This window comes from Bos grunniens, chromosome 5 (genome assembly GCF_055505025.1).
Source record: "Bos grunniens cultivar Pamir isolate PY7600 chromosome 5, Bosgru_T2T1.0, whole genome shotgun sequence".
Taxonomy (NCBI): Eukaryota; Metazoa; Chordata; class Mammalia; order Artiodactyla; family Bovidae; genus Bos; species Bos grunniens.
In genome coordinates this window covers 70,702,273-70,713,330 of record NC_141169.1, presented here as the reverse complement: position 1 = coordinate 70,713,330, position 11,058 = coordinate 70,702,273, and the positions used below count along the sequence as shown (strand labels likewise).

Sequence of the window (11,058 nt, the reverse complement as noted above, 5' to 3'; positions counted from 1 at the left end):
TATTTTGAAATAACTTTTAATGTTTTAAAATGTAACTAGTGCGCACAATACATGTTTTAGCAGTAGAAGAATGAAAATGTGTGTATGGTGTTTAGGAAAATTGACATTACAAAACATGACCATCTCAAACGTAGAAGTAAACATTTAAGTAAAAACCAAATAAACAACATGCTAAGGGACAGGATTTAAAAATCCTAATAAATGTACTTGCTTACATCCAGACTTGGGACATTGAGATTTACTTTGCCACTTAAAAAAAAAATGCAGAATGCCCTTCATTTTAAAATGCATTAAAGTTTGCAGATTGTTTTCCTGCTGGCAACTATAGTATAATCAAGTATATAAGAATACCAGGCAGATTCCAATCTGTTAGTAAAAAAGTATACCACCTGGTCTTCTAGTTAAATGTACAGCTCACTGGGAAAGTGACCAAAAGTCACGCTACACACTACCTTTCAGACCCTCTGGCTATCCAGGCCCCAAAGTGAGCAGTTGAAAACAACTTCAACTTAAGAGAAAATGCAAACAAAAATCTACAGCACCTTATGATCTCTAAGCACAGGAAACAGGCAGAATGGACATACAGGAGGAGGGAAAAAATGGGTAAGACCAATGATATGCTCTTCAGTAAATTCCACTTCTACATAGCTGCTCAATGGACAGAATGGTGATTTATGTATTGGTCACTGGGAGAAAAAAGCTGATGTTCAACATTTCCTCAATTTGGCAGATCCCTCCAAAAGATCAGAGATAAGTTATCCACACAATAATTTCCCAGGCCTTCATCAAATCACTAGGTAGCACCATAATGGTAGAGGTCATGGTGAGGAAGAGGAGGCAAGGAAAAACGAAGCATTAATCTTTTTCTTCCTACTTGCTCTTCTCTACCAGACAGCTAAGGTTCAAGGAGTCCTCAGAAAATCAAACCATCCAAAATGCATTTTATGCAAATAAAGCATTTGCTGGTAGTGCTTCCCTCAACACTTCAGAAGCATGTAATCTGAAGACAAGCAGATTTCTCTAGGATCCCGACAAGCAGTGCCAGCGTGGCAAAGTTTAATGCACTAGAGTGGCAAATGATGATGGTACTGAGAAGAGCTTCTTGGTCACAGTGGGGTAAGAATCAAATCCACAGAGAAGGCATTTGCTAGCATGTTATATGCTTAAAGAAGAAAAAGAATCCAAAGTTCATCTGTTTCTTTTTCAGAAGTGAATTTCACTGAGAATGCGGTCTCATTTTATCAACTTTTTCTTACAAGTAAATTCAAGTTACCAATTCAAACCACTCCTGCCTTATGTAAAAATATTAAAATCTTATATAAACCTTACCAATGGCCTGAGAAATGCAAGGACATTCACAAAGAGATGTGTGCAAAAAGTGTTTCTCTCAGAGAGCAGCATAAGTTGCAAGAAGAATCCACCCTCTAGAATGAGATTTTAGAAGGGGTTTGTTTCTATTTCCATTAAATCATCAAGGGAGGTTTTATCTAAAATTTGTATGTAGCATAAAAATGTATTTAATACATTTAAATTCTAAACAAATACTGACCATCGGTATCACCAGATGTGATTAGGTATATTTGTAGAATTTGAGGACTTACTATGTAAGTTTCTATTACATATGAATAAAATTTAATTTGTACATTTTAAATACAATTATCCTTACTTCACATCATTTATTTAGAACATCAGTCCCCTTGGTTATGATCACAACTTTCAACCCTTTAAGAAGCTGTACCAAAGTTAAAAAAAAAAAAATCATTAGATTTGATAGTAACAGGTGAGGAAATACAACTCCTTAAGGGTTGAATGAATAAGCCATATATAAATGCTTAAGAAAACATTTACAAGTATTATATAGGTAATAGAATTAAATACAAATTGCTTTCTGTTTGTTAAAAAGTCTCTTTAGGACTCAAAAATGGTGCACATGTAGGGACATTGTGATGTGCGTGTCTCTGCAACGCTGACATTACTGGGTTACACAACTTCGGGCTAACACTGTGCCTCGCACAGGATCGAGAATGTGCCCCTCTGTAATGCCGCTGGTGGAAACAGACTGGGTACCTAAGTGCTGGGCTTCCAATCTCTTTTCCAATGTCATTTCCTCTTTAGTTAGTAGATGAAGAAGCTTCTGCCTTCCCTGTGGCTTCCTCACCGAACAGCAGCTTTCGGAGTATATTTGCATAAAATGGTCCGTACACTTGTTTGTTGAGATTCACGATGTTTGCGTATTGCAAGCCCAGCGACTCCAGCTCTTGCTGAACGACAGCAAGGCCTCCTGGCACGGGGGGCATGCATCTTGGAGGGCTTGGCAGACAAAGCAGGCTTTTCATGTATAGCTGGATTCGTTTATCTGGGGGAAAAGAAGATATGTTTATCTGTCCTATTATTAAAGCATGTAATTTTTAAACATGAGAATAGTAATTGTGGTAGATGGATTGCAACAACATCCTCAATTCTTTACCCCTTCCCTATACTCATGCCCTTTCCAAGGTAGCCTGGCAGTTCTTCCCATCAGGGCTGGAGTCTGGGTGCCCAGGCCTTGGATCAGGGATGGCCTTCTGACCTGCTTTGGCCCATACAGAATGTGGCTGGAGTGATGGTGTGTATGTTTCATGCTCAAGAGGCATGGTTTGAATCTGCCCTTTCAGCCTACCACCACCATGTAAACAAGCCTGGGCCAGATGAGAGCCCATATCAAGGGAAGCCCAGCTATTCCATCTTAGGCCATCCTAGACCAACCAGTAGCCAACCAAATCCCAAACACTTGAGATAGCCCAGGCGAGACCAGCAGAGCTAACTACCCATGCGGCTGCTTACCATAAATGCATGCATTGAGTCCAGCAAGACCAAATGAACTGCCTAGTTGCCCCACAGACTGGTGAGCAATGACAGATGGAGTCTTAGGGAAATCTGTTACGCAGTAATAGCTAACTAATAAAACATGCACAGCACTTTCAGGGTGGAGTGGGGAATCTTTTATAAAAATTCAAATGTCCATAATTTTAGTTATATATCCTAAAGCTGAGTATGTAAACTGGGACTGCTAGTTTAGCCCAGATAGTGTTTTTCTAAAAAAACAGTAGCTATTTAAAATGAGGGGCTTTCACATAGAAAATCAAATTTTTTGTTCTTCTTGAAAAATCTACAGATCTGGCAAACTTGGGAGCCCAAACTGCCACATGGCAAAGGTGAGCATACATCTGGGTTTTCTCAGGACAGCTGAAGTTGACACTCGCTGTCTTGGTCTTAATAAAAAGAACACTTTCAACAGTGTCCCGGGTTAGAAAATAAATTATATGATCACCCCTCATGTGGGCAAGAATCTGGAGGCATTGAAGAAGGACCACCCCAACTGGCACTGCCACCTTCTCCACTCTTCCTGCTTCGGGGCATCTGCATTTGAGAAGACTTCACAAATACATGCAAATGCTTAAAAAAGGGAAGCTGAGGTGTCCTGGACAAATGGCACTGGACAAGCCAGACCTGGTCCAGCGCAGGCTGCTCTGAGGACATTCTCTGGCTCTGGAAACAGAAATCTCACAAGAACATTTACTAAGGAAAATGAGTGAGTGAGTGAAGTTGCTCAGTCCTGCCTGACTCTTTGCGACACCACAGACTGTAATCCACCAGGCTCCTCTGTCCATGGGGTTTTCCAGGCAAGAATACTGGAGTGGATTGCCATTTAAATACACTCATCTAATACAGACAGCTGTAATATTACTGAAATTCTTATATCCAAACACGTCTACCCCAAATCATACATTTCAGCCAGATCTGACCTAGAACTCAAAGTGCCCAGTGTTCCATGTCCATATCTTAGCCCAGACTATTTCCTGTTACTAGAATGCCCTTCCATCTCACTTCATCTCTGCCAAAGTCGAGAGCACCCATGCTGATATTAAAGTCACCTCCTTTCTGTGGCTTTCCTTACCATCTGTTATACTCTCACCCCTTATTATTGTTACTTGAGAACTTCTCTCTCTCACTTCTCAGATAGTAGGCATTCTGAGGGTGAGGGCTACTTTTTTGGCCTTTATTTTCCTGGTTTGGTAGGCAGCAGGTATGTCATAAATGTTGACTGTAGTGAAGTGAGAATGGAATGAAAAAGGTCTATGAAGATAAACCTCAAACTGAAAACACAAGGAGCCAGAGAGGAATGGGGGCTGAATAAGACCTGAGCCTTATCCATAATTTTTCAACAAGAGGAAATTATTCATGAAGGGATCACTTGTACAGTTGAAAATTACTTTTTAAAAATGTAGGTGGCTATTAGCATGCAAACAATTTCCACAGCAGGTAATCCATAGATCATTTTTATCGTATACATTTGAAAAAATTGGTTTGAAAGAAAACTTGCTTTCTAATTATCTTTTTTAAAGGCGAAGAACATAGTGGGAGTCGTGATTTTATTGTAAATAAATAGCACATCAACTGAGAACAGAAGAAGGCAGACTGTGGGTACCATGAACAACAGAGGAGGAAAGCTAGGGCTAAGCTGGAGCCCTACTTCTGTCCCAGGGATCCCTCTAAGGTCTAATGTATTCTAGCTCCTCTGTGGGCAGAGAATTCAGAGCAAATGGTCCACTAAACTCCCTGTTAGGCTGGCTGCTCAACTCTCATGAGCCCAGGTCTATTTTTGTCACAGTTATGGTCCGGATACTTTTCTGTGAGACTGTTTAAAGAATGCAGGTCTTTCAAAACTGTTATTATGCTGACAAGTAGTTCTGTCTCTTCTGTGGACGAGTCAGTTTTTAGGCCAAGACTAAAGTGATGGAAGTGTCTGTCCATTTAGGAGCAGCCAAACCCAACCCCTGCCAAAGACATGTCCTTGGCTTCCAGAGCCTAGGGAGAGACGCTCAAGTGAGTCATGCAAGTTGCTAGGCAACAATACTTTGAACAAGGTTACAAAATACTTTCAATTTGCAAAAGAACAGGAAACTTGGAATAGGGAGGGCTGGGTGGAAAAAAGTGGCTTGACTGGATTTTAAGAGGCCTCCTCAGGCTGGGGCATCTCCTGGCCCCCAGCTTCCCCCTCTCTCTCTGGCGCTGCCAGTAGTTCCCTGATCTAAAGCAAGGGCACAGAGAACACCTGAGGCTCTGGCCAGCCTGTCAATGGGCAGCAGGGCTCCAGCTCTGACTGGAGTCACAACAGAGCAGGTGAGAATGTGAGTCAGACAGGAAGACTCCCTACCCTGAGACCCGCTGGTTATATGGCCTCAGGTGAGAGATACTTGACTGCTCCAGTTCTCCATGCATTCATTCATCCACTCCACTGCCGACTTAAAAAAAAATGCACAATGTGAGAGTTGCAAATTGAGTTCTATTTGGGGCAAAATGAGGACTGCAGCCTGGGAGACAGCACCTCAGATAGCTCTGAGAGACAGCACCTGAGATAGCTCTGAGAGACTGTTCCAGAGTCATAGGGGAAAGGGACAGTATATATGTGATTTTGGTGAAGGGGGAATGCTGCTGCTGCTGCTGTTAAGTCGCTTTAGTTGTGTCCGACTCTGTGCGACCCCATAGACAGCAGCCGACCAGGCTCCCCGATCCCTGGGATTTTCCAGGCAAGAGTACTAGAGTGGGGTGCCATTGCCTTCTCCAATGCATGAAAGTGAAAAATGAAAGTGAAGTCGCTCAGTCGTGTCCGACTCTTAGGGACCCCATGGACTACAGCCTACCAGGCTCCTCCATTCACGGGATTTTCCAGGCAAGAGTACTAGAGTGGGGTGCCATTGCCTTCTCCGGAAGGGGGAATACATGCAATCAAAAACATATTTTACAAAAGGTTTCTGCTAGTTTCGTGAAGCTTCTGCTAGTCACAAGAAACAGTCATCACTATGAAGGATTTTAGTGTTTTTCCAAATATAAGGAGATACGTGAATTGGGCTCATAAAATCAGCTCCAGAGAATATCTAACTACGTGAAGACCTATCCTGCCAGTTTTCCCCTGAGCACAGAGTGCCTCTTTTCTATTCTCCATCCTGAACTCCTTTCAGGGGGTGTTGGAGGAGAGCAGCTGCAGCAGCACATGATTTAATCCTTAGAGAGGTAGATGGCAAGTGCCAATCTGTGATTGACACCTCAGATATCTATTAAAGGTCATCTCTGGGCCCCGCCCTCCATGGTCTGGGGAAATTGCGATGAGCAAAGATGCATCCCATCCTCCTCACGAGACCTGTGCACTAGCGAGGGTCTCCTGGTATGAGGCAGAGATGGCTGACAGCCTGCCCCTCCTCCTCCGAGAAGCACCATGGCCCACGTGCTGGCTGTACAACCGGAGGTGACAGGCTGTGACGTGCTTGTCAGCAGTGAAGGTCATGCAGGCAGGGCTCGGCCACAGGCAGCTGAGGTTATGCTGTGTGTGTTACTGTCCTCACTGCCACCCCTCGAAGCCCACGTGCTGCACACCAGAGCTCTTACGTGGCCTGGGTGGATTAGATCACCAGCATCCCATGTCCCCAGGGATAAGGTTGAAAGACACCCTTTAAGAATCTCAGCTAAATAATAACCAGTGTTTGTGTTCCTAGAGAAGTCAGTGCGGTGCTTTGAAAACTTGCAGATTCCTCCTGGAATGTTTGGATATTCAAATTCCACACTCTTTCCTCCATCTGGTCCTCTCCCACTGCAGCTGACACTTGCTTTGTCTCCCACATCACCCTTGTCCCCTTCTTATGGCCACAGCACCCTGATTCTGTCTGGGGGAAACAACTGCTTCCCTAGTTTCAGATCAGGTGTTCAGGTAAAGCTGACTCACCTTGGCTCCAGGAACTGAACACATGTCTTGGGGTTAAGTTTCTTCCACTCTGGCCACCAAAAATGGGTTGTGACCACCAAGTGGAGCTAATGGGATTCAATTCTGGGGTTATAGTTTGAGCTAAGAGGGGAGGGAAACTGACTTTTTTTTTTTTTGGCTTGATTTAAATATTGAAACATGCAGGCTGGAGTGGAAGTCATCTTGTTATGCTGGGAAGAGACTATTTTAGAGACAGCCATCCCAGAGGAAGGCAGCGCTGAGGGACCACAAGTGGGAAACAGTGCCAAGACATCATCTGAACTCTGATCAAGCTGTACCAGCAGCCAACCCCCCAACTGCTCTTTTCTGTGATATGAGCAAGTACAGTCCCTTCCTACTTAAGCCACTTTGTTGTTTAGTCACTAAGCCATGTCTGACCCTTTGCAACCCCATGGACTGTAGCCCGTCAGGATCATCTGTCCATGGGATTTCCCAGGCAAGAATACTGGAGTGGATTTCCTTCTCCAGGGAATCTCCCAGAACCAGGGATCAAACCCAGGTCTCCTGCTTGGCAGGCAGATTCTTTACCACTGAGCCACTTGGGAAGCCACTTTAGAGTTTTAAATTATCTATCACAGGTAACAGAAAAAAGTCCTGATACATTCTCCATTTCCCCAACTCACCAACACAATTTGATCCTGAGATATTCATTTTCTTAGCAATCAAGTAGGAAAAAAAAAATCCCCCACTATGCCTCTCAATTCTATGGCCCTTTTAAATTTTAGTCTTTCTAAGCCTGACCAAGCAAGGGGCCTCAGCTCACACAGGTTAGCTTCTATCAGAGCATGGGTCTACTTTCTGTGAACATACTGCCATCTGGTTTGGATTGCTGTATTGATCTAGGAATTTAAAATGATGGCAGCATGATGTTATTTTCTTCATAAAACTCTATCAGCTGGGTAGTAAGGTAGAAGACCCTGAAACATACCCCCACTCCACTACATATACACACATAAGCAGCAGTGAGTCCCAAAGCTTTGAAAATATTAATGCTTTCTTCATGTTTTCAATATTTATTCACCAAGAGAAGCAGGTAATCTGTTTAAGACTAAAATTTGACTGATACTTAACATTAGCCAAAGCCAGCATGGTAAAGTATATTGACATCGAAGCAGAAACCAATAAAAATATACAGACTCACCAATTAAAGACCAGATAGGATTGTCTTCTTCTTCGATGCTTGATAATTGGCCTACAAGGTTAGCTTGAACCTCAGCATTTAAAGTTGGTAAACCTCTCTCCATTAGGGTCTTGTTAACCTCAACACAAATCTGAATGCCAATAGAATTCAGAACTTCCTTCAAGTTAAAGGTCCTACAAAATATGAAACAATAATTCCACCAGGGACAGCTTTTATTCATCAGGTTTTTGTTTGTTTAAAAAATATACCAGCTTGTTTCAAATGTATACCAATTTTATCTTATATAGACAAAAATTATCTCTATTAGAATGAGCTTAGAAAATAGGAAACTCCTCCCAACCACCAACCTTTATATGCATCAGACTTTTAAATGCTTAAAACCACCAGTTCTGTAGGAAATACAAAAAGCACAGACAGAAAAATGTGGTCCCTAAAAATAAATCTGCAACCCCATTTTCAGGCAGGGCTATCAGAAAAGGATAGAAAATATTTGTTTAATTTGCAAAATAAACCCTCTGGCCTGAGTGGATTCAGTCATAGATTTTGTTTTTAATGTGCTTAGAAAATAAGATAGAATCAATTCATTTATCCATGCCTGTGCAGGAAACCTTTAACACCAACCAAGAACAAGAAATAAAGATATTCAGAGGCCAACACCATAAAGACAAATTACCTAAACCTCTTGACCTATCATGATGAAAGATAAGAGACTCTTTCCCACTGTTACTTTCAAGTAGCTGATCAATAATTCCAAATATATACAGTCTGGAAAGATGTAAAAAGTAGTTAGTGGTGGTGATTTAATAGGTAATGAAAAAGGTATAATAGGAAGCAGCATTTGCTGTGTCCACACTATTGTAAATGATATTGAAAATTGCATCTCGCTATTCAGAAAGGATCTTTAAGACAACTTTGTGCAAAATGGATTAAAGGATAAGAGAAGGGGGGATGGTGGTGAGAGGAATTAGACAAAACAACAAAACAATCAGATAGGCAGAACAACTATAAAGAAGATGACTTAACAACTAAATAGTTATTAAGAGCTAACATTTATCAAGCACTTACCATGTGCCACACACCTGCACTAAATGCTACACACAAGTCATCTTCAGTTCAGTTCAGTCGCGTCCGACTCTTTCAACCCCATGAACGGTAGGTAGCACACCAGGCCTCCCTGTCCATCACCAACTCCCGGAGTTTACCCAAACTTATGTCCATCGAGTCAGTGATGCCATCCAGCCATCTCATCCTCTGTCGTCCCCTTCTCCTCCTGCCCCCAATTCCTCTCAGCATCAGGGTCATCAAATGGTACATTACAAATGTCATCTTAAGTTGCCATAACTCTAAGGTAGTATCTTTATATCTCCTCTTACAAGTGAGGCCGTGAGACTCAGAGTGACTCAGGATCTTATTCAATGGTACATTACAAGTCAGCAGCACAGCTAGGATTTAAACCCTGGTTTGTCTAATCCAAAAGCCTGTCCTTTTAGTAAGCATTTTGCCATGTGCTTCATATGAATACTTAGGCAGTACTGGAGGGCTTCCCAGGTGGCTCAGTAGTAAAGAATCTGCCTGCCAATACAAGATACACAGAGATGCGGGTTCAGTCCCTGGTTAGGAAGATCTTCTGGAGTAGAAAATGGCAACCTACCCCAGTAATCTTGCCTGGAGAATTCAATGGACAGAGGAGCCTGTTGAGCTATAGTCCATGGGGTTGCAAAGAGTTGGACACGACTGAGCAGCTAACACTAAGCAGTATTTGGGGACTCACTAAAGGCTTTATAACTTAGAATTCCCAGAAAATAATGGTTAACCAGTGTGGGGAAATGCTAAGAGCAGGTTTCTGCAAAATCAGAGCAGGTTTCTTTTCCTTACAGGTCTTGGGTCCTGGAATGTGAAAGAAAAGAGCCTGGCAGGTTAGCACCAGGATCAGTAGAAAGGGCAGGGACTTGACAGTCAGGCTTGGGCTCGGGCTTTGGCTTGGCCTTTTCTTGGTGTACAGCCCAAGGCAAATCCTATTCTCTCTGAGCTTTAGGTCAAAATGAGAACTCTGGATTGCCGGAACCACTTGGGCTAGTTTGGCTTTTAAGATTCTAGGATTTTATCAAGTCACGTATGTGCTCTCTGAATAATAAGCAGGAAGATGGGATGTTGGATGTATTAGGTGTAAAATCCCTGAAAACACCTGAGAGGACAGTCAGCAAGAGAAGCTGACACATAGGAGACCCATGGAAACACCCGGTCATTGGCCAGGATTAGAAATTTTCTGACTTGGACAGGATTCCCAATAATACAAAATTGAAATGAGATTCTAGTACTCAATGATGGTTTGATACTGAGAAATGAATGTGGCAAAGACAAAACTTTCACTGACTTGTAAAATATCTCTGAAGGACAGAGATGTCAGTACTTCTGTAGGCTTCACAGAGGCTGGATCTGTGAGGCTGGTAAACATTTCGTTGCAGAAAAATGATAGTCAGAACAACTGAATCAGAAAGCCTCTCTGAGAGACCCTGAGCATGATGAATTTCTAGGTATTGTTTGTTTTTTCCACAACACTGTCAAAGGAGAGCTTGTACACACATCCGTCCTAAGTGGAAACACTACACTCACCCTGGCACCTGTTATGGAAAAGACCTCTCCCTACCAACGAGGGACATCTAAGCCTTCAGGGATACGAAAAGAAACTCTAGGAAAAGAAGGCACGAGCTAAGCTTCTCTAAAGCACGGTCCTAAATACCACATCCAGATTTTCCAAGGTTATTCATGTTCTCTGAAACACATGCAGAGCTGGAATACAAGGGAGAGCACATAAAAACGCTGGAACTCACTCTTTGTTCATGCCTTCAAGTAGAACAGCTGAAATCCTTTTCAGTCTGACTGCAAGCTCAGGTAGGCCTTCTGTAAGAGCACCCACCATGTTATTGGTGATCAGGGCCAAGCAGGCAATCATTTTCAGTTGATTCAGCTTTTCTGTCAGTTCCTGAAGACGTGCTCCATCTGTCATGAGTGTCTAGCATATTTAAGGTTTAAAAATAGAAAGGGAAGCTCAGTACCATGAACCTGTAAAATCAGCAGTGTTACATCCAAACCCCCATTTTTCATCTGATTCCAGTTA

The 11,058-nt window shown here is 42.5% G+C and overlaps 1 protein-coding gene across 5 annotated transcripts in view; it reads right to left on the bottom strand.

The window, feature by feature from the left end:
* Positions 1 to 11,058, bottom strand: part of TCP11L2 (t-complex 11 like 2) — a 45,205-nt gene continuing 34,147 nt past the window's right edge. For 3 of the 5 annotated variants that reach the window (XM_086401137.1, XM_086401138.1, XM_086401139.1), the window contains 3 exons: positions 10,772 to 10,953; positions 7,941 to 8,113; positions 1 to 2,356 (listed from right to left, as the gene is read on the bottom strand). In XM_086401137.1, coding sequence (XP_086257263.1) covers positions 2,112 to 2,356; positions 7,941 to 8,113; positions 10,772 to 10,953 — 600 coding nt within the window. In that variant the 3' untranslated portion in view covers positions 1 to 2,111. Of the gene's footprint in view, positions 2,357 to 7,940; positions 8,114 to 9,005; positions 9,513 to 10,771; positions 10,954 to 11,058 lie in introns of those variants that run through there. The other 2 variants (XM_086401141.1, XM_086401140.1) reach the window with 2 other exon arrangements.